We start from the raw sequence: 22,796 nt of genomic DNA on the forward strand, positions 1-22,796 counted from the left end.
TCCCTACAGCACCACACCAAGACTCCATGATTCTATTGCTGCTGTTGTTAAGTGCTTTTGAGTCAGTTCTGACTCATAGTGATCCTTTATAGGGTGTCCGAGGAGCAGCTGCTGAATTTGAACTGCTGCCCTTGTGGTTCAAACGACCTTTTGGTCCAGTGCTTATCCCTACAGCACCACAACAGGACTCTGATGATTCTATTACGGAAATAATGTTACAATCTCCATTTGTAAAGATGGGAAAACTGAGGCACAAAGAGGTTAATTAAAACAGCTTGTCCCAAGGCCCATGCTAGGAAATGGCAGAGCTAGAATTTTAGTGCAGGCACCCTGGTTCTGGAATCTACACACTGATCCCTGGCCTGGCCCCCTAGTGGAGAGCAAGGGAAGCACAGCCTGAGCACCTAACAGGCCACTAAGAGTAGGAGCTCTGGTAGCGTAGTAGTTGCGAATCAGACTGCTAACCTCAAGGTCAGCAGTTCAAAACTACCAGCCATTCTGTGGGAGACAGATGAAGCTTTTTGCTCCCATAAAGGTTTACAGCCTCGGAAACCCTATAAGGGTCACTATGAGTTGGAACCGACTCCATAGCACACCACTACAACCAGGAGTCCTGGTGGGGGACTGTAGGATAAACATTGGACCGAAAGGTAGTTTGAACCTCAAGGTCAGCAGTTCAAACTCACCATCCACTCCTCAGAAACCCTATATAGGGTCGCTATGAGTCAACTGACCCGATGGCACTTAACAAGAAGAAGCCCCTAGACAATGAATGGGGTGACTAAAGAGTGATATGTGGTGAAAATTCCACAGAAAAAGGGGAGGATTCATGCTATAGATAAAAACCACCAAAGACACATGTGCCTGACTCGACAGCACTTAACAACCCACTGCCAATGAGTTGGTTCTGACTCAAAGTGCTCTCACAGGACACAGTAGAACTGCTTCTTAGGGTCTGCAAAGCTGTCAAGCTTTACAGAGACAGACTACTCGTCTTTCTCCCGTTGAGCAGCAGGTTCTTTGAACTGGAAACCTTGTGGTTAGCAGCCTAATGCTTAGCCCACAGCACCACCAAGGCTCCTTTATGGGAGTATGTTGTTAAATGCCACCAAATCCGTTCCAACTCAGAGCGACCCTGTATAGGATTTCCTAGGGGTGGCTGGTGAGCTTGAACTGCCGACCCGGCAGTTCAAATCGACCTTGTAGTCCAATGTATTAACCTGCAGTGCTACCCCAAGACTCCTATGTGAGTATGATGTTGTTATTAAGTGCTGTTGAGTTGGTTCTGATCCTTAGCAACCCTGTATAGGGTTTCCAAGGAGCGGCTGGTGAGCTTGAACCACTGACCTTGAGGTTCAAGCCAACTTTGCAGTCCAGCGCATTAACCCACAGTGCCACACCAGGACTCTTATGTGACTGTGTTGTTGTTAATTGCCATGGAGTCAGTTCCGACTCATAGCGACCCTGTATAGGGTGTCTGAGGAGCGGCTGGTGAGCTTGAACTACCAATCTTGCTGTTCAAACTGACTTTGCAGTCCAGCACATTATAATTTTGTATGTTATAATGATGTTATAAATATCCAAATGGCCCTTGGCAGAAAAAAGTTCCCTACTCAGGTCTAATGCATCAAATCTGTTCTTGAGATGGTCTGAAAATTCAGGTGGTTATACTCAAGGTCATATTTTGGCTCTCGTGGATTTATTTTTATTTTCCTCAGTTTCAGTCTGAATTGCTTATGAGCAACTGAGGGTCTGTTCCACAGTTGGCCCCTGGTCTTGTTTTGGTTGATGATATTGATCTTCTCTATCATCAGCTCCCACAGATGTAGTCAATTTGATTCCTGTGCATTCCATCTGGTGAGTTTCATGTGCCTTCTCACTATTTATGTTGCAGAAAAAGGTATTTGCGATGAATAAATCATTGATCTTACAAAATTCTATCATGTGATCTTCAGCATTATTTATCACCAAAGCCAGTTTTCCAACTGCTGATCCTTCCTCTTAGTTTCCAACTTTCTCATTCCAATCACAGGTAATTATGAATGCATCTTGATTACATGTTTGATCAATTTCACACTGAAGAGGTTAATAGAGTTCTTCAATTTCATTATCATCAGCTTTAGTGGTTGCTGTGTAAATTTGAGTAACAGTGGTATTATCTGAATTTTCTTGTTGTTGATGTCTTGTGCCATCAAGTCAGTTCCAACTCATAGTGACCCTGTATAGGATTTTTGAGAGCAAATGGTGGGTTTGAACTGCCAACCTTGTGGTTACCAGTCCATTGCTTATCCTACAGCACCACAACAGGTCTCAATCTTCCTTGTAGGTGTATGGATATTATCCCAGCCTATCCTATTATGAAATGCTCTTTTTGACAATGAATGCAATTAACACTGCATAGTAAACCATATTACTGTGCCATTCAAAATGGCCAAAAGTAGTCAATTTCACCTCACTAATGCCTACGAATATTGATCTTTATGTGTTCCATTTCATTTTTTTAAATGAAAATTATAATAGTTTATTAATAATGAAAATGTTTATGGTTTCAAGCCATTAAATTCATAGCGCAATAAGTGCTGCAAACCAAAGATCAGTGGTTCAAATCCACCAGCTGGTTCACAGGAGAAAGATGAGGCAGTCTGTTTCCTTAAAGACTTATAGACTTGAAAGCCTATGGAGCAGTGTTACTCTGTACTATATGGTCCCTATGAGTGGGAATCAACTCAATGGCAAAGGGTTTTTGTTGTTGTTCAATAAAAAGGTTATTGCTACGTGCTGTGTAGTCAATTACAACTCACAGCGAAACCATATGCACAACAGAACAAAAACTGCCAGTCCTGTGCCAACCTCAAAATTGTTGCTACAAAAATACCTAGGTTATCAATTGTTATGTGTTACAATTCATCTTTTACAACTTCCAATTTTTCTAGATTCATATTTCCTTCCATTTCATTTTTGACAACTTCCAATTTTCCTAGATTCATACTTTGTACGTCCACATTTTGAGTATTAATGAATGTTTGCAGCTGTTTTTTATCACTTTGAGGTGTGCCCCATTAGTAAATGAAGGTCCCAAAAGCTTTGCTCCATCTATATCATTAGAGTCAACTCTACTTTGAGGAAACAATTCTCCCCCAGTCACATTTTGAATGCCTTCCAACCTGAGGGACTCTTGTTCAGGCACTATAACAGACAATGCTCCACTGCAACTTAGATGAGGCTGTTAAGTGCTGTCGAGGCAGTTCCGACTCACAGCAACCCTATATAGGATTTCCAAGGAGTGGATAGTGGGCTTTGAACAGTCAACCTTGTGGTAAGTAGCCCAATACTAACCCTACTGCACCATACCAGGATTCCTATAATGAGACTTGTTGGTAAGTGCTGTTGCGTCTGTTTCGACTCATAGTAACCATATATAGGGGTTTCCAAGGAGCGGCTAGTGAGCTCAAACTGTTGGCCTTATGGTTCAAACTGACCTTGAGGTCTAGTGCTATCCTATGGTGCCATAACCAGGACTCCATAATGAGACTAACAAAAGCGTTATTATCGAGAGAGCTTGTCTGTAGCATCCATTGATCATGGAGACATGTTTAAACACATTCTGTTTGGGATAAACTGATGCATGTATGTACTAGGACTCTAGTAGCAATGCTTTTTACTTACTCTACAGGGTCGCCATGAGTCAAAACCAGCTCGACGACACTTAACAACAACAGTATATGCATCTATGTGACGCATATATTCTAATGCACATGATGTTGTTTTGATAAGTACTGTTGAGTCTGTGCCCATTTATGAGGACCCTGTATAGGGTTTCCAAGGTGGGTCTGAACTTCAGTTAGCAGTCCAGTGCTTGTCCTACAGCACCAGATCAGAACTCCATATAAAGCACTTAAGAGGCACAATTAAGGATACTTCTTAGACATAGCCAAACATCTCATGGGATTGATTTTCTGGGTTTGAAGGATTAGGACAAGAGCCTTGTGAGATATCTTGGCCAGGTGCTCACAAAGTTAGATTTTACACCCCAGTTTGATGAGTAGTGTCTGGGGACTTAAAAGCTTGCAAGCAGCCATCTAAGATACAATATTGGTCTCTATTCATCTAGAGAAAAGACAAAGAAGGAATCCAAAGACTCAACAAAGAAACTAGTAAACAGGACAAACAGCTTACCCTTAGGTCAGAACTAGAAAGTACCTGGCTATCGATACTGGTCATTCTAGTCAGGGCCCAGAAAAAATAGGAGAAAAATGTTGAATGTTAGCTCAAATTCCTGAAAAATAAAACCAGACCTACTAGACTGGTTGAGACTGGAGACTACTGCCCATAGATATTCTTCAAACCTTGTATCAAAACTAGCCCCTAAGGTCGCCTTGTAGCTAAATAACAGATCAGCTCAAGAAATAATATCACCTATGTGAAAATATTGATGGACTCAAGCATGGCATTAGTAGTGAGGTTGGCCCAGGATCGGGCAGAGTTTCGTTCTGCTGTGCATAACGTCGCTATGAGTTGGTGCCGACTCGATGGCACCTAACAACAACAACAACAATATGAAAATAGGAGGAGGAAATAGAAATATGAGAATAGGAGGAAGCTAACTGACTTCATGCATTTCATCATGAAACCAGGAGAAACAGATTCTATCTTTATTGAACATTTTGGTAAAAGGTTCTATAGAGGAATCTTGATTAAAAGGGGAAAATGCAGAAGAGAATCTGAAATCCTCATAGACTCCAGATTTTCTGGAGCCATGCAGACCAAACGGACCCCTGAAATGACTGCCCTGTGATCATCTGTAAACCTTACTCCCAAAGTATCCTCCAAAGTCTTCTTAAAACCAAATAGTAGTTTAGTTTCACTGGTAAAAAATGTCTGTCTTGAGCATTTTGCTCTTGGAAGAACTATCTTTCCGGGATCAAATTGACAACAGCAATTGAAAAGATGAGATAAGCAACTTCTGGAGCAGTGAGGTTCTGTGAATGGGGAGGAGCCACTCAGAAAGGGAGGGTAAGAGTGGCGGCACAAGTTGAAGAACGTAATCAATACCACTGACTTGGACAGGAGAGACTGGTGAATTAGTGCATGCTTCGTTGTGTACATCTGTAACAACTAAATAAGATTGTTTTTTAAAAAAGGAGAAAAAAAAATCACTTAAATGAGACCAAACAGTAAACAATTACTTTAAAACAAAGATGAACATATTGGGGGCAGGACATGGAAACTAGATTAATGGAATGAAGCAATCAGCATGGGAATAAGAAGAACATCCATATACTGTAAAGAAAGTTACCAGTATCACTGAACAACTTGGAGAGAAACTGTTAAATAGGAACCTAAATACTATATAAGTCTTCACTGAAAACACATTTTTTAAAATCTCACTGATGAACTGGGCATCCAGGATTTATTCACCTGAAGCCCCAAACTGTAGGGCTGGACTCACCAGGTGCCATTGCTGTGGGTACTTGGGATCATTGAAGTGGACACTGCGTTTAGCCCGCTTTAATAGCCTCTGCTCCGAGTGCCAGCGCACTGCTTCATGCTTGGCCAGCACAGCCTCTGCCCGCTGCCGAATGACCTCCACCTGCTGGTCTTGCCTGTGCCCAGCTGGCTGGACAAAGAGGTAATGTCCCTGGAGCTCCCCAATGCGGCCAGCATTCAACAGCCCCACAGCCTGGGCCAGGACATCTGCCTGTTGCTCCAGAGTATCTTCCATCTGCTCTCCTTCTGGGCTATTCAGATGCACAGCCCAACTGAGCCCCCCTGGACTCTGGGCCTCAGGCCCTCCTGTCCCTGTCAGGCCCATGACCCAGGGAACCAGTAGGAAGAGCCCAGCTAATTCCAGCCGGGGGTAGGAGGGCAGACCCAGGGGGGCATCCAAGTGTGGCACTCTAGGCCTCGTCTTTGGCATCAGAGCAGCAGGCTGCAGACAAAGAGAAAGGACATCAGAGGTAAAAGAGCTGACACCTGCAGGAATCTGAGAGGGAGACTGAGTTACCAGTATTATACCTGGAAACCCCTTAGTCACTCTTTTGTAATTATTTGGTTCTCTTTTCATTCATGCATATCCCTCACCAGCAGGGCTAGGTCTCCAGCTGGAGTGTGAACCAGTATTAACCCCAGTGATGACCTCCCATGGTGCAATGGCTCAACCCCCATCACACCAGATAATTCAACAGAGTTGACAGTGGCTAGTGGCGCTGCTGCACAAGACCTTTATAAAGTGTTGAAGAGCAAGGATGTCAGCTTGAGGACTAAGGTGCGCCTGACCCAAGCCATGGTCAATAACCTCATATACATGTGAAAGCTGGACAGTGAATAAGGAAAACTGTAGAAGAATTGATGCTTTTGAGTTATGGTGTTGGAGGAAAATATTGAGAGTGCCATAAGCTGCCAAAAGAACCAATAGATCCATTTTGGAAGAAGTGCAGCCATGGCCAAACTTCGTCTCTCATACTTCGGACATATTGTCAGGAAGGAACAGTCACTGGAGAAGGCTATCATGTTTAGTAAGGTGGAGGGAGGGTCAGAGAAAAAGAGGAAGACCCCAACGAGATGGATTGGTCAAGTTGCAGCATCAATAGACTCAAGTGTGGCAACAGCAGTGAGGTTGGCCCAGGATCGGGCAGTGTTTTGCTCTGCTGTGCATAAGGTCACTATGGGTCGGTACCTACTTGATGATACCTAACAACAACAACAACAAGTGGTGCAATGGTCTAATGCGTCAGACTGAAAAGTTGTTTGAACTGCATGGTTGGTGGTTCAAGTTCACCAGCTGCTCCTTGGAAACTCTATACAGGGTCGCTATGGGTTGAAATCGACTCAACGGCACTTAACAACAACAACAGAGACTCATAGTGACCCTGTATAGCAGTCCTCATGTCGCTCGTTCCCATTTTGGCCACAAAAAAGTACACCGCACTCTACTGGCATAATCAGGACAGTTCTGTAGGCGGCCCCCCTCCCCTAGCTCTTCCCCAGCTGACCCCCTCCACTTGTCCTCAGGGCTAACTCCCTGCAGAGGGGCTCCATTCCCACCTGGCTTCTGGGTGAAGTTGAGCTCTGGGGCTGGCTAACCACCTCCTGCTCATTTTGTGCAAATGGAGAACAGGCATCTCTTTCACTGTGAGTCGTGTGGTCTCTGATTTCTGAGCACAGACTGCAGACCTGTGGGGCCCAAGAACAGAAATAACAGTGTTTCATTGAATCAGCAGATCAAGCACAGGCAAGTCAGGACCTCCAGGATCTGAAGAAATTGACCAGTGACTGAGTTATCATTTCCAGGGGTCCAAAATAAGTGATGGTAGGAGCTCTGGTAGCGTAGTGGTTACGAATCAGGCTGCAAACCACAAGGTCAGCAGTTTGAAACTATCAGCTGCTCCGCGGGAGAAAGATGAGGCGTTCTGCTCCCGTAAAGATTTACAGCCTCGGAAACCCTGTACAGGGTCGCTATGAGTCGGAACCGACTCCACGGCACATTACAACAACAACAACATAAGACCGAGTAGAACTGTAGTATGAGATTTCCAAGCCTGTAAATCTTTATGGGATGGAATCCTGGTGTGGTACTGCAGGTAGGTTTGAACTAAAAGTCCAGAGGTTTAAGCTCACCAGCTGCTTCCTGGAAACCCTATACAGGGTCACTATGAGTCAGAACCAACTGGACCTGGATGTCACTTAACAACAACATAGGGTTTCTGAGGTGAGTTGGAGCTGCTGACTTTGTGATTCAAATGCCTTTGCGGTCCTTAGGGTTAGCAGCCCAATGTCTAACTCACTGTACTGCCAAGGCTCCTAGAATTGCCACAGTGAGGCCAAATCAGTACAAAACCCAGAAAGCCTACTTTTTGCTCTAATCATCATGCCCCAACCTCTCTCTTCCCCATGAGTGGCCTAGAAGAGGGTTTGAGTTATTATCAAAAACCCCTCCTGAAAATGTAGGTAGTAAGGCTCCTGGTGTGGTGCTGTAGGATCAGTACTGGACTGCAAACCACAAGGTTGGCAGTTCAAACTCACCTGAGGCTCCTCAGAAACCCTATACAGGGTCGCTATGAGTTGGAACCAACTCAACAGTATTAACAACAAGGCTTCCTAAAAGTCCAGGTTTAAGAACTAACTTCCTGATTTGTATATTTCTGTCAGGCAGGGCAAATTACAGAAGACAAAAGGCAGGGGGAAGCAGGAGAAAAGTCACCCAGTTCATTTGAAACTGAACAGGCATAAAATACAGGGCAAGGTGGGCATCCAGGAGAGAAGGGATGACTGTGTGAGAGCTATCCTCAGTCACTATATCAGCAGGCTGATTGGAAGTGTGAGCAGGCTCCAAACCTGAGAACTACCCAACCCATAGTTTGACAGAACCAAGGAATCAGGTCTGAGAAGTTCTCAAGGAAGAAAAGAACCAAATCAGACTGGGTGGGGACAAGCAAATGAGGGGCAGAATATGTGTGCACCTATTGGCGGCTGGGTTCCTTTAAGCTTCAGTTCTCTAAACATTCCAGGAAAGAAGTATTTTATTGAAAACTCCTTGGAAAAGAAGAGATGAATTTACTGCCACATATTTCCCTCCCTAAACTCCATTTCACATCTCAAGGTCTCTTTTCTTCTTAGACTACTTGCATTGTTGTTGTTGTTAAGTTGGTTCTGACCCATAGCCACCCTCTCAAATTCCCCTCTGCCTCCCAATAACCTCAACGGTCCCAAGATAAGCAGGTTTCTTCGCCGGTCTTCTTTGGTAGCCAGATAGTGATAGAGATTTAGGCAGGCTCCCCAAATCTCAGTAGGTCCCACCTTACATTTCCGGAAAAGAAGAGAAACCTGAGCTCTTCCCAGTCTAGCCTTGGCAGCGCACCACTTTACACTTCAGGCTTTTGGGAAAAGAACCTTAAATACCCTCTGAAAACAGATCGTAACCTTCCCCAACAGCTAGGCCGATCTTTACAACTCTTAGTTGCCAAGAGGGAAGAATACGAGCAAGCTAAAAGTCCAACATTCTGCTTCTAAACGAGTGTCCTCTTTGCAGACCCTACACTGTGCTCCTAGAAGCCAGATTATGTACAGGGTAGATTCGTTGATTCGACCTCCTCGGCAATGATCGTTCCTTGCAACGTGCCGCTCTCTTAGAAGGACCCAGCTACCCGAATTCAAGACTCTGATGCCCCATTTCCTTGGGTTCCCCTACCGCAGGACTAAAGGCGTCCTCTATGCAGCTCCTACACCCTCAAATGCTGACTCCCCTCAGCTCCAGGCCACCCGGACTTACAGCGTCCAGCCCCCACCTACTTCCCAACTCACCCTCCCGGCCGCAGCTGCTGCCGCCACCTCCCTGCGGAAACTCACGGCTTCCCGGGAACCAGAGCCAGTGACAGTAGCATCACTTCCGCCCCGGGTACGCAGCCAATCAGCAGCGCGTCCTGCTGGCCCGGCCAGATGGGCCGACAGCTACCGGCGACAGAGGACCCTGCTTCCTCAGGCATCATCTGCTTATACCGGAACGTACAGACTTGCTGGGCTTTACTTGCGAGGCTCCACTGTCCGGAGTTCTTGGGGCATCTTCAATAGGGTCCCTCTCCAGAGCGTTGTTCTTCTTCAGGGCGTCCTCTGAAAGCGGCATCTATGTTCCGACTTTTAAAAACACCGCGTTCCCTTTCCCCCTCGGTCCGCCATAAACCCGATTCTCCATACAGCCTTCCTAGAGGGAATCCTCTCTTTATCAGGATTCCTTCCTTTTCGCGGTCGGATCTTCTTTCTTCCCTTTGGCCCTAGAGAGTCCACTTGTGTCTTCTGGGTCTTCTGCTGTATCCCGGTCCCCTGTTGTTGTTGTTGTTGTGAAGTGCCGTCGAGTCGATTCCGACCCATAACGACCCTGTATAGGGTTTCCAAAGAGCAGCTGGTGAGCTTGAACCGCCGACCTTGCAGTTCAACGAACTTTGCAGTCTGACGCATTAGTCCACAGCGCCACGCCGGTCCCTTAGATGGTTCCATCTCTCGCCGCTAGAGGGCGCCATCGGGGGCGGCGCGGCGCCACCGCGCCTTCTCCTCTCCCGGCGCGAGCCTCGCCCCCTTTCGCTCACGCCGCCGGAAGTGGGAGGTGTCTCGCGCGGTCTGGAGCTCGACCCCTCCCCCGTGGCTTGGTCGCCCCCTCCCCCCCGCTCCGCCCGCTCAGGTGCGTCGTGTCCTGCCCCCTTCATTCCCGGGGCGCGCGGCGCCGGAGGTGTGTGCGGGGCGGGCGCGCGGGGAGGGGGCTGCGGGACGAGGGCGGGGGTCCGAGGAGGGGGCGTGGAGGGTGCTGTGAGGACGGGGGGTGGGGGGGTCCTGGCCTGCAAGTGGGATGTGGTATGGTAATGGGGCGGGAAGGCCGAGGTGACGGTATGGAGGGCGCTCTGGCGGGAGAACGCAGCCAGCTTGGCAGCCCCTGTTACAGTAGCCGTGGCCACCCGGCCCTGGCTACCCCCATTGTCCCCTACTCGTCTGACCCCAGTTCTGCCCCGAGGAGCCGTCGTTACTGGCGTGGCCGCTGGATTGCGGTGCGGGGGCTCGTTTTGACACATTCGATCCGACCCCAGGCTGCAGCCTCCAGCCAGATGGACCCTAGTTCCCTTACCCCGTGGGGCTCTCTAGCCGCGGGCTTGGATAGGACCCCTGCCTTGGGGTTTCCTTTACTGGGCTCGGGAGATCGCCTGACTCCGGGCTCTCTGGGATGTTGGGTATTTGCACCTGAAGGAGAGTAATGGCGATTTAGGGCCTGTTTTCTCCCAGGAGCTTTGTATAAGGAGGGAAACTGAGGCACCTAGGGTTTCTGGATGCGGACGCAGTCCAATCGCTGTACCAAGGTTCCCCAGGGGTACATGTATGATGGTATTAAAATAAAAACACTCAGATTCCCCTATCTCCACGGCTGTTCGTTTTTGCCTTTCTCTTAACCACAAAGGGCCCTGAGTTTGATCAGCAGATTGGGTGACCTTTTGCTCTAAAAAAGGCCTTATTCCAGGCTCACTTGTTACCGTGTCTTTCTGCTTCTCATTTCCATCCTCAGAGTAATAACCAAGGGTCTATGTTTTGTATCCCTGGCGTGATTCTGAAAAACCTCTCCATTAATCGCTGGTCGTCAAACTTTTCCCACATGTGGGGAACACATTGATAGGATAAAAGATACTTGGATTGCTTAATATCTCTCACACATAAACGTCTCCAAAAAAATGTCGCTTTAATGGACAATGCTTTTAGTTTAACGGCCATAAAGTGATTTAAAAACATGACCTATTATTGATACTATGCCAAAAATGCGTCTTTCCATTTTCTAAATGGTACTAGACAAGGTAGGTTTGTGCAACAATTGGAAGATTTTCACTGGCTGTGGTCTTTTCTGTTAAATTCTGCTAGAAGTGAAAATAAAAGCTTTGCAGAGCCCTAGATATTTATATAAATAAAAGTCAGTCCAGAGAATTGATGTCCACTGGTACCTATTGCAGTGGCTTCTTTAATATCTACTACAGAATACACTGTATTATTTGCCTAGTTTATTATGATTATTAGTGTTATTGGGTTGTGTTGCCATTCTGTATTTGGTATAAGATTTGAAATTTGTAGCCTATAATTTGTTTTTGACTGTACAGAACGTGATGGCGGCATCTGAGATAGCGGGTGGTGTGGCCAATGCCTCCAGTCCTCCTGAATCCTCTTCTGGTTTGTGTGCTTCCAAATCAGATGAAGGTCTGCCCGATGGTCTAAGGTAATATGTGCATTCTTGACTGGGAACAGTTTGAGTAAAGGACTTTTGTAATGGGCTTCTTATGGAAGCTGTATATAGCTAGTCTTTATGTTCTTCGTTCTGGTGTCACGCCATTAGATTAAATTTTGTAAAGGTGGAGACTGGGTTTGATCCAGTTTTTTATTTCTGGTTCCAGCACTCAGCAGGCATGTTAAAATATTGTTGAATTAAATAAATTAAAATACATGGAGTCAAACTTAATATAAAAGTTTTTCTCACCTTGTTTCACATGGACTCTATGTTCTTTTAAGAGCTCTGGTAGTACAGTGGTCAGGTACTTAGCTGCTGAGAGGTCAGCGGTTTGAACCCACTGCTACTCTGGGAGAACGCTGTGGTAGTCTGTATCCACAAAGATTTACAGCCTCAGACAAAAATTTAAAAAAAGATCTACAGTTTGGGAAACCCTGTGGAGTACTTCTATCCTGCCCTGTTGTTGTTGTTGTAATGCGCTGTGGAGTCAGTTCCGACTCATAGCGACCCTGTATAGATAGGGTTTCCGAGCCTATAAATCTTTACAGAGCAGAAAGCCTCTTCTTTCTCCTAGGGAACAGCTAGCTGGTAGTTTTGAACTGCAGACTGATATTAGCAGCTGATTTGTAACCGCTACGCTACCAGACTCGACAGCAGCAGGATTGTTTGTGCGCTTCTTAAAAATTATATATTAATTTAACTATAGTCTATATGTCATACTTTTATATATGTATAAGGCATTTTCTTTTATGTGTTTGTATCTTTATTAATAATGGTTACTGCATGTATATGTTTTGTCTCCCATCTAAACTCTTGAGGGCAGGAATTGTGATTGGCTTAATCTTACATCTTAAAGCAGCTAGAACATTGTCTTGTACAACATTGAACTAAAATGACTATATATTCTATTTCACCTCTTTTCTGGAGTATGTAGGACCTAATGCTATATGTAATACTGTTTCATCAGCTTTATATTTATTAACACATTTAATTCTCACAGCAGTTCCAAGAGGTAGTGCTAATATTATCCTCCTTTTATAGATGAGGAAACTGAGATACAGAGAAATTAGTAACTTGCTCACAGTTATCTATCTAGCTGTGTTGGAGTTGGGATTTGAATCCAAGTTTGTTTGACTCCAGAGTGCTTAATAAATATTTGCTTCATTGAAAGTGGTATTTGTTAGTGAATGAGTAATGGGAAAAATGTTAAGTAAGCTTAACCATAAACTTGAATCCTCATGCTTTATTTATTTTAGAAATAAAATCAATCCCATACTCCTTAGTAATAATAGTAACAGGGAAGATTTATTGAACGTTTGCTCTGTGCCAGGTATTATACTAAGCACTTTATATACATTATCTCATATAATCCTCACAACAGTCCTTTTGGGCAGGTAATATTATTTCTATTTTACAACTGAGGTTAAGTAGTTTGCCCACACAGCTTGTAAATGATAATAGTCAAGCTTTACACTTCAGTACTGTAGATGCCTGAATGTGTAATTCCCACCCACCCCCCATCCAGAATTAGCTCCTAGAAAAAGAATCAACTTAGAGTATTTAGAAAGTGTTTATAAAGATTTTTGTATCATAAGTTGTTCTTGCAGTTGTTTCATTTAAACAAGTACACATTGACTTGAAGCCTTAGTCAGTGCTTGTTGGGGGATGTTTAAGTCAATCACTTGACAGAATCAGGCTTGTTTTTTTGTTTGTTTAAAGGAGGCAGAGAAATTTAACATAGATTTAGCAACGATAGTCATTCTTGTGTGAAAGACCATACAGTTATGAATGTTGGATGTCATTTTAAATAGATCTTTTAAAGATTTCTTTAAAAAGTAATACATTAAATGACTGTGACAAATAGTAAGACAACTGTCCTGATGTACACATATTTTGCTAGTTTATATTCAAAATTGGCTATACTTCAGACAACTTGAAGTGAAAATGCTATGCCCTGGAAAATGAATGAAGAACCTAAAAAGCTATTCTAAGGAAAACCTGTGTAATGAGTTTGAATGAAAGTTTTTTGAGCACGAGCATGGGATAAAACCAGTATTTCTAAATTAACATTTTATTTGTTAAAATAGCATGCATAACTTAACTAGTATGTGTAACTAAATGAAGTATTATAATTAGCATGAGGCTATTTTCTCTACATTCCCCCAGAGTTTTATTTGTTTAATATTCAACTTAGCCTTAAAATTTTGGGGAAATCTGCAGAGTCATTTATTTTTGGGAATTTCCTGAAGTCTGTCTCCAGAACCCAGTTTCTTAACCACTAAGTTATACTACCCACAGATGGGATAAAGATCCCTAGATAGGAAACAAGTTCTTTTCATTCTGATAATATGGCGGTTTTATGTAAGCTCATCTTTGTTCTTTGAATGGGTACATTCAAAGTATTGTATAATATACATAATCCTTTTTAAGTTCTTCCTCAAAGATTGAGTGAAGAGAGAAACTTTTTGTCTTTATGTTTTTGCTAGTTCCACAGACCCTGCACAGAAGCATGAGAACTTGCCTCTGTCGAGTGTAAGTAGCCAAGCGATAACCGAGGAGACTAACAGAAATGTCCATTTGGAACAGCCAGAGCAGAATCCCGGTTCGTCAGCAGGTGACACTTCAGCAGCGCACCGGGGGATTTTAGGAGAAAACTTGGTAGCCACAGCCCTTTGTCTTCCTGGCAGTGGGTCTCAGTCTGATTTGAAGGACTTGGCCAGCCCAGCAGGAGAGGAGGGGGACACGTGCCTCCAGGAGAGCCTCCCTCCAGCCACTCAGTCTCTTAAGGCAGGGTGCCATACAAAGCAGCTTGCCTCCACGAGTTCTTCTGAAGAGCAATCCCCACAAGCCTCCAACCCAAAGGAAGGTATCAGGGATACAGGCTTGGCTTTCCAACCTGTAGTGCCTCCAGCAAATGGGGTTGAAGGAGTCAGAGAGGATCTGGATGATGATCAGGATAGCTCTTCCCTGAAGCTTTCTCAGAACATTGCTGTACAGGTCAAGTATCAAGTTTCTACTATTCACTGGAATTGGGGGTTTTTTTGAGGGTAGGAGACATTTCTTCATATATGGTAGATAACTGCACTGCCCTTTGTTCATACTGGTAACCGTCATACTATTAGCATAAAGTGCCTTGGAAGGACTTCTTTCTAGTGTTCAATAAATATAAAGCCAGTGGCCAGGGTCTGAAGGAGACCAGGAATATTATGACATACACATCATGTCTTTGACTGAGTAAGTGATGAGTGTAAGTTGTTAGCATTCACATTTCCCGTCTTTGTCCTTTCAGGAGGACTCCTTGTTAATTCTCTGACCCACATCTTATAAAGTACAGCGTATCCTGTTTTCTAGTGACTGGTGTGCTGTGTCATTGGAGGAAGTATGAGCACAATAGGTCATAGGAGACAAAATTCTTGTCTCACACTTAAGACTTCCTCTCATTCAGTTGTTGAGGCTTGTTCAGGTTATTTTCTGGGATAAGTAATAGGTGCATTGTAGTTGTCAGTGTTCTTTTGCCAGAACTATGCTACTTCCCTTGCTATGGAGCTTATGAGGGAAAGACACTGCAAAAAGTTAACTTCTTAATTACTGTGGTAGATTTCTAGAGGGAAGTCCTAGAGGAATTCTGCCTCTTCTAGTGCCTGAACAGTTCTAAACTAAGTTATTTGTTTCTTTGTAGACTGACTTTAAAGCAGATGAATTAGAGCTAAACACAGATCAAGATATTGAAAGGAATCTGGTAAGTCTTTAAATGTTATCATTGATGATATTAAAGCAGGGGATCTAGGGTCATACTGTATGCTGGGTGAAAACTAGAATAGAGAGAACCTGTAAGAAAATAGAGAGCCAATAGGTTTTTTTTTTGCCTCCCCAAGTATATGCATGAAGCCATTTGTTTTTCTTGACTTTCCTTTAACTGAGCTATGTTGGATGCCTCCTTTCTCATACTTAGTGACAATTAAGTGATTCATCATCTTTTTCATGAACATTTTACTGTGGTTTGGGTGAAAGTTTACAGAGCAGATTAGTTTCCCATTCAGTCATTTATACACATTTTGCTTCATGATACTGGTTGTAATTCCTTCAATGTAACAACCCTCTTCCCAGTTCCTCCTTGTTCCCTGTTCCCATTTGCCTATCTGTTCTGTCCCGTCTCGCCTTCTGAACTTTGTTTTTGGGCAGTTGCTGCTCGTTTAGTCTCCTATGGTTGCTGGTCCTGAGGAGTACATTCTTTATGGGTGTTATTGTTCACTTCATATGCCTGTCTGTTGTTTGACTGAAAGATCATCTTTGGGAGGGGGTTCAGTTCCAGGTTTGAAGGGTGTCTTAAGAACTATATTCTTGGGGTTCCACCGGTCTACCAGTCCAATGAGTCTGATCTTTGTTATGATTTTGAATTTGTTGTTAGTTTTTCTCCCCAGACCTTCTGTTGTGATCCTGATCAGAGTAGTTGGTAGTGGTAACTGGGTACCATCTAGTTCTGGTCTCAGGATAATGAAGGCTGTGATTTGTGTGGTCCACTAGTCCATTGGACTGAGTCTTTGATTTTCTTCACTCTTCTTTGCTTCATATAAGAAAAAACCAATAATTAGATGGCTGCATGCAGGCTTTTAAGGTCCCAGTCGCTATTAACCAAAGTAAGATGTAGTATATTGTGTTTTTGGACGGTATTATTTGTACTGACTAGATGTCCTTTGAGACTATGATCTTAAGCCCTAAGCCCTCAAGCCCAGTGAAACAGTCCCTTAAGGTCTTTGGTTATGGCTAAGAAGTTTGCATAACTTTGCCCCTGTGGTTGTTAGGTGCCTTTGACTTGGTTCTAATTCATCGTGACTCTGTATAACAGAATGAAACACTGCCTAGTCCTGTGCCATTCTCATAATTGTTATGTTTGAGCCCTTTGTTGCCGCCACTGTGTCAGTCCCTTTTGTTGAAAGCCTTTCTCTTTTTCACTAACTCTACTTTACTAGGCATTATGTCCTTTTTGGGGGGAGTGTTGTTGTCATGTGCCGTGGAGTCGGTTCCGACTTAGCGTCCCTGTACAGTGTTTCCGATGCTGTAAATCTTTATGGGAGCAGAAAACCTCATCTTTCTCCCGCGGGAACAGCTGGTAGTTTCGAACTGCTGACCCTGAGGTTCACAGCCCGATTTGTAACCACTACACTACCAGAGCTCCTTTTTAGGGGGAGTAGTCCTCCTCCTAATAATGTCTCCAAAATACACAAGATGAAGTTTCTCCATGCTTGCTTCTAAGGAGCATTGTGGCTGTTACTCTTTCAAGACAGATCTATGTGTTCTTCTGACAATCCCTGGCATTTTCATCATTCTTTGCCAACATCATAGTTGGAAGGCATCAATTCTTCTCAGGTCTTCCTTATTCATTGTTCAGCTTTCATATGCATATGAGGCGATTGAAAAATACCATGACTTGGGTCAGGTGCATTGTACCATAGGCCTCAAAGTGACATCTTTGCTCTTTAACACTTTAAAGAGAACTTTTGCAGCAGATTTACCCAATGCTATATGGTTTCTTGACTGCTGCTTCTGTGGGCGTTGACTGTGAATCCATGTAAGATGAAATCCTTGACAACTTCAATCTTTTCTCGTTTTCTTAATAATGAGTTGTAATCCATACCGAAGGCTGTAGGCTTTGATCTTCATTGCTAAGTGCTTTAAGTTTTCTTCACTTTCAGCAAGCAAAGTTGTATCACCAACATATTACAAATCGTTAATGAATCTTCCTCCAATCCCAGTGCTGCAGTCTTCTTCATATAGTCAAGCTTCTTGGATAATTCGTTTAGTGTACAGATTGGCTAAGTGGTGAAAGAACACAGCCCTGACGCACATTCCCCTTGTTCTGTTCAAAGGCCTGCCTCTTGGTATGTATACAGGTTCCGCATAAGCACAGTTAAGTGTTCTGGAATTCCCATTCTTCGCAATATTATCCATAGTTTGTTATAATGCACACAGTTGAATGCCTGTGTATAGTCAATAAAACACACGTAAACATCTTTCTGTTATTCTGCTTTCAGCCAAGAGCCGTCTGACATCAGCAATGCTATTCCTCATTCTATATCCTCTTTTGAATCTGGCTTGAATTTCTGGCAGCTCCCTGTCGATGTACTGCTGCAGCCATTTTAACGTTATCTTCAGAATTTTTCTTGCTGTGATATTAATGATACGTTAGATAATTTTCACATTTCATTATCTTTTCATTCCATTTTTCCTTGAACTTTTTGAAGTCCCTTTTTATTTATTGGTTGCCTGAATGTGTTTTTTGGTACAAGTATCTGTACAAGTCCTTTGTCCATTTTTTAACTGGATTGTCTTTTTGTTGTTGAGATATTGAAGTTTTGCGTACATTTTAGGATTAATCCCTTGTCAGCTATGTTGTTGCCAGAATCTTTTTCTTAGTCTGTAGGTTTTCTTTTCACTTTTTTGGAGAAGTCTTTTGATGTGTATGTTGTTGTTCAGTGCTGTCGATTCAGTTCTGACTCATAGCAACCTGGTATAGGGCTTCCAGGGAACTAGTGGTGGGTTTGAACTGCTGACTTTTCGATTATCAGTCCAGTGCTGATCCTCCAGTGCCATACCAGAACTCCATTTTGGTGTATATAATGTTTGCTTTGTAGGAGGTCTCAGTTTTCTAGTTTATTTTCTACTGTGTGTGAATTTTTAGTTACAGTCTATGCTGTAAATTATGGACTGTAAGTTGCTCATTTTTTCCATCTGTGATCTTTATATTTCCAATGTTATGTTTGGGGCTGTCGTGTATATTCACGAAGGACAGGACAGCCTTGGCTACCCTTGAAGAACTAGCATGTGTATTGTCATGATGAAAAAAAAATCCTTGGTGCAACTTTTTCAGTTTTCCCTTACCAATGTAGTTTTCAGTTTTCTTTAAACTGATTCATAATAAGCCCCTGTGATCCTCCTGTGTCCTTTGGGAAAATGTATCAGTATTACCTCTTTAGAATCGCAACAGACAGTTGTTACAACTTTCTGAGTTGACCTTTTTATATTGAATTTAAATCAGAAGATCCCCTCAGAAGCCACTGTTTTGATTGGACCGTTTTTTTGAAGTTACCCTAACAAGACTAAGTTGTTGTTGTTAAGTGCCGTTGAGTCAGTTCCGTTCCATAGCAACCCTGATAGAGTGGCCCAAAAGTGGCCCAAGAACCGACTGGTAAGCTTGAACCTCCAACCTTGTGGTTCAAACCGATTTTGCAGTCCAGCACATTAACCCACAGCACCACACAAGACTAACACTAGTGTATTTTGTATCAGTACTCTTTGAATTACTGTCGTATTTATTTTTCCCTCATAGTTGTGAGCTGGAGTTTGAATAAGTAGAACAGTTGAAGGGACCAGTAAGGTAGCATTGTTCTATGGCAGGGATTCTGGCAAGTTGTTGGGCCAAAAGTGGCCCAGAGTTATAATTCCTTTGCCTGTATTCTTTTGGGTAGTAATGAGCCTCACATAGTTTTAAAAAGACTGTGAACCTAAGCAGGTATTAAGCTTGGTGGCAATACAAGAAAGAAACTTGGCTCCTGTTTTATATTCTACCTTTTTCAAGGATTTATGCTGATTGCCCTCTACCTGCATTTGAAATTGTGACTCCCGGTCCTAAGGCACCCAGTGATGAGACAAAGGGACCAAGTATAACAACCCTTTACCATGTTAGCTAAGATTAATTGGATCAAGGAATTTACTGTATGCTTTTTACTTTATGTATTAAAAGTATGTATCTGAGACTTATTTCTGTTAAAGGAATTTTTTTCCTTATTCTATGTTATTCTAAAGGTGCACCACAGACACAAAAGGTATCTAATAGAAATAAAAGGAAAGAGCTGTAGTAGCTGAAATTTGCTGGTTTCATCCAGTGGTTCTTGTCCTTTCTTTAACTTCTCTTGGTTTAAGATTCTCTTTCTGAATCTTCAAAAACTTTCATCTCAGAAAAACATATGAACAAACACACACACATAACGTCTTTGGAGTTCAGAAATGCCATGAGGCCCATCCATGGATTCCAGGGTCAGAATCCCCATAAAACGTAATACTGTGGAATTTTTCTAGGAGATCTGCTCTTTGTTTTGTCCTTTTTTTTTTTTTTAATCTCTCGCTCTTTTAATGAATAAGAAAATGCTCCCTTCCATATATATTCCCTAGAGCAAGGGCCGTCAAACTTTCTGTAAAGTTGTTGCTGTTAAGAGCTGTGAAGTCAATTCTAACTCATAATGACCCTGTACAGGGTTTCTGAAGAGCAGCTGGTGAGTTTGAACCACAGACCTTGGGGTTCAAACTGGCTTTGTGTTCCAGCGCCACACCAGGACTCCATTCTGTAAAGTATCAGATAGATATTTTAGGCTTTGCAGCCTGCATGGGCTCTACCTTAGTAGTGTGAAAGTAACACACGAAGCAGTGAGTATGACTGTGTTCGAGTAAAACTTCATTTACAAAAATGGGCTCTGGGCTAGATTTGGCCCATAAACTGAAGGTTGACAAGCCCCGCCTTAGAACGGTGTTGTACAATAAGTCTTTCTGTGATGATAGGAATGTTCTGTATCTGTGCTGCCTGATACAGTAGTCACTAGTCACAACTGGAAACGTGGCTAGTGTGACTGAAGAGCTGGATTTAGAATTTAATTAAATTTTAATTACTTTAAATTCACATAGCCATGTGTGAATAGTGGCTGTACAGTTGTCAAGTGTAGCCTTAGCGTTCTGTATTTGATGAATATTTCTTACAATTAAATTAGGAAATAAACATTTTTGTCTTGTTACCTGTAGGATAAAATGATGTCAGAGCGGACCCTATTGAAGGAGCGTTACCAGGAGGTCCTAGACAAGCAGAGGCAAGTAGAGAATCAACTCCAAGTGCAATTGAAGCAGCTTCAGCAAAGGAGAGAAGAAGAAATGAAGAATCACCAGGTATTCTGCTTATATTGAAATCATCAGTAGTAGTTTTGGTTCTAAATGAATAGAAATAGAAAATAAATAATTATTTTTTAATGGCTGTTACAGAATTTTAAGGATAAAAAGAACCTTAGAGGACATCATGTCCAAACTCCTGCTCCTATTTTAGTCCTAAGAGAAAAAGATTTATTTATGTAACATATTTTATTGACAACCCTCTACGTGGAAAATTTTTTTATTAGGCTCCTATTGTTGTTGCTGTCAGGTGCCATTGAGTCAATTTTGACTCACAGCAACACATGTGACAGAGTAGGACTGCCCCAAGGTTTCCTGGGATGTAATATTTACAGAAAGGAGCTCTGGTACATAGTGGTTACGAATTGAGCTGTGAACCGCAAGGTCAGCAGTTCGAAAATACCAGCTGTTCTGTAGGAGAAAGATGAGGCTTTCTGCTCCCGTAAAGATTTACAGCCTTGGAAACCCTGTACAGGGTCGCTATGAGTTGGAACAGACTCCACGGCACATAACCACCACCAATATTTACAGAAGCAGATCACCCTGTTTTTTCCCTGTGGAGCCACTGCGTGGGTTTGAACTACCAAGCTTTTATTTAGCAGCTGAGTGTCTACCTGTAAGGGCTCTTAGCTTGAGTAAAAATTTACATAGTAAAACTGGAACTATAAATATTAGGCGAAAATCTAGAAGGATATGTACTCTCAGTTGACAAGAGATAACTTTAAGCATGGCAGGGAAAACAGGAGCCATAAAGAAAAAACATTAGTTTGATTATCATGTAATTTAAAATGCTATGACAAGTAATATTTTAAAAAATCCAAAGATATTAAAATAGTTTAAGCACATCTGACAAAGGGTTTAATATCCATGACATTCTGAGATTTCTAGAGAATGATGGAAAAGGCAAACACTCTAGAAAAAGACCAGTAAAAGTTACTGTATTATTTTTCTGTTGTTGTTATAACAAATGATCGTGACTTTAGTGGCTTAAAAACTACACACACATTTGTTATCTAACAATTCTGTAGTCTGGACTAACATCAAGATGTCCATGGTGAGCCACATTTTTTCTGGAGGCTTTAGTGGGAGAATCTGTTTCTTTGACTTTCTAGTTTTTGGAAGCTGCCCATGTATTCTTTGACGTATGGCTCCTCCTTCCATTTTCCAAGCCAGCAACATTACATTTCTGACCACAGCTGGGAAAGGCTCTCCATTTGCAGGACTCAGGCATTAGATAGTGCCCACCCTGATAATCCCGAGTAAGCCCACATCAGAGTTCTTCCTTTAATCACATCTACAAAGTTCCTTTTTGCCATTGAAGATAACATATTCATAGGTTCCAGGGATTGGGATGTAAAAATATTAAAAACAAAAGCAAACCTGCTATTGAGTCGTTCTGACCCATGGCGAGCCTGTAGGATAGATTGAAACTGCTCCTTAGGATTTCTGAGGCTGTAAATCTTTATGGAAGCAGACTGCCTTATCGTTCTCCTGAGGAGCGGCTGGTGGATTCAAACCACTGTCCTTTTGGTTAGTATTCCAGTGCTTAACCCATGGTTCAACCAGGGATCCAAGTAGACATATTTATGGGATTTTTGTTTTGCCTACTACAATTATGAGTCCTCGTGTGGCTCTGTGGGTTAATGCGCCAGACTGCAAAACCATTTGAACTGCAAGGTCAGTGGTTCAAGCTCACCAGCTGCTCCTCGGAAACCCTATATACAGTAACTATGGGTCGGAACCGACTCGACAGCACTTAACAACAACAACAACTACAATTATAGTAGCACTTTACAGAAGAGGAATAGCAAATGGATAATGCATGTATGAAAAGAAGCTCAGCCTTACTGGTATTCATTCATTCATTCAGCAAAAAAATTGTTCCCTTCCAGTATTCCCATGTTAACACTACTGTGGGAGGAATAAGTAAAGATATTTTATTATTACGTCTTTGAGGCCATTTTCTATGAACATAAAAAACGTAACTTCAGATTCAATGTAGAAAGCAGGTTTAAAGTGACGTTTTCAAATCATGCAATATCAGTAGTGTACAAAGCTATCTCATTGAAATTCTCCTTCAAAACTTTAATAAGGATTTCAGCTAATATTTTTTGAGTGC

General features: G+C 42.7%; 2 protein-coding genes across 4 annotated transcripts in view; one reads left to right on the top strand and one right to left on the bottom strand.

Moving 5' to 3' along the window:
* PCSK7 (proprotein convertase subtilisin/kexin type 7) overlaps nt 1-9,368 on the bottom strand; it is a 32,956-nt gene extending 23,588 nt beyond the window's left edge. The window contains exons 1-3 of the mRNA XM_006833857.1: nt 9,301-9,368; nt 7,045-7,173; nt 5,450-5,929 (exon numbers count right to left, since the gene is read on the bottom strand). Of these exons, the coding sequence (XP_006833920.1) occupies nt 5,450-5,917 (468 nt within the window). The 5' untranslated portion in view covers nt 5,918-5,929; nt 7,045-7,173; nt 9,301-9,368. The remainder of the gene's footprint in view (nt 1-5,449; nt 5,930-7,044; nt 7,174-9,300) is intronic.
* A 710-nt stretch (nt 9,369-10,078) lies between these two features.
* RNF214 (ring finger protein 214) overlaps nt 10,079-22,796 on the top strand; it is a 48,891-nt gene continuing 36,173 nt past the window's right edge. The window contains exons 1-5 of one of the 3 annotated variants that reach the window (XM_006833859.1): nt 10,079-10,171; nt 11,622-11,737; nt 14,233-14,743; nt 15,426-15,485; nt 20,537-20,677. In XM_006833859.1, the coding sequence (XP_006833922.1) occupies nt 11,628-11,737; nt 14,233-14,743; nt 15,426-15,485; nt 20,537-20,677 (822 nt within the window). In that variant the 5' untranslated portion in view covers nt 10,079-10,171; nt 11,622-11,627. Of the gene's footprint in view, nt 10,172-10,202; nt 10,220-11,621; nt 11,738-14,232; nt 14,744-15,425; nt 15,486-20,536; nt 20,678-22,796 lie in introns of those variants that run through there. The other 2 variants (XM_006833858.1, XM_006833860.1) reach the window with 2 other exon arrangements.

The sequence above is a fragment of the Chrysochloris asiatica genome, unplaced genomic scaffold (genome assembly GCF_000296735.1).
Source record: "Chrysochloris asiatica unplaced genomic scaffold, ChrAsi1.0 scaffold00008, whole genome shotgun sequence".
NCBI classification, from domain to species: domain Eukaryota; kingdom Metazoa; phylum Chordata; class Mammalia; order Afrosoricida; family Chrysochloridae; genus Chrysochloris; species Chrysochloris asiatica.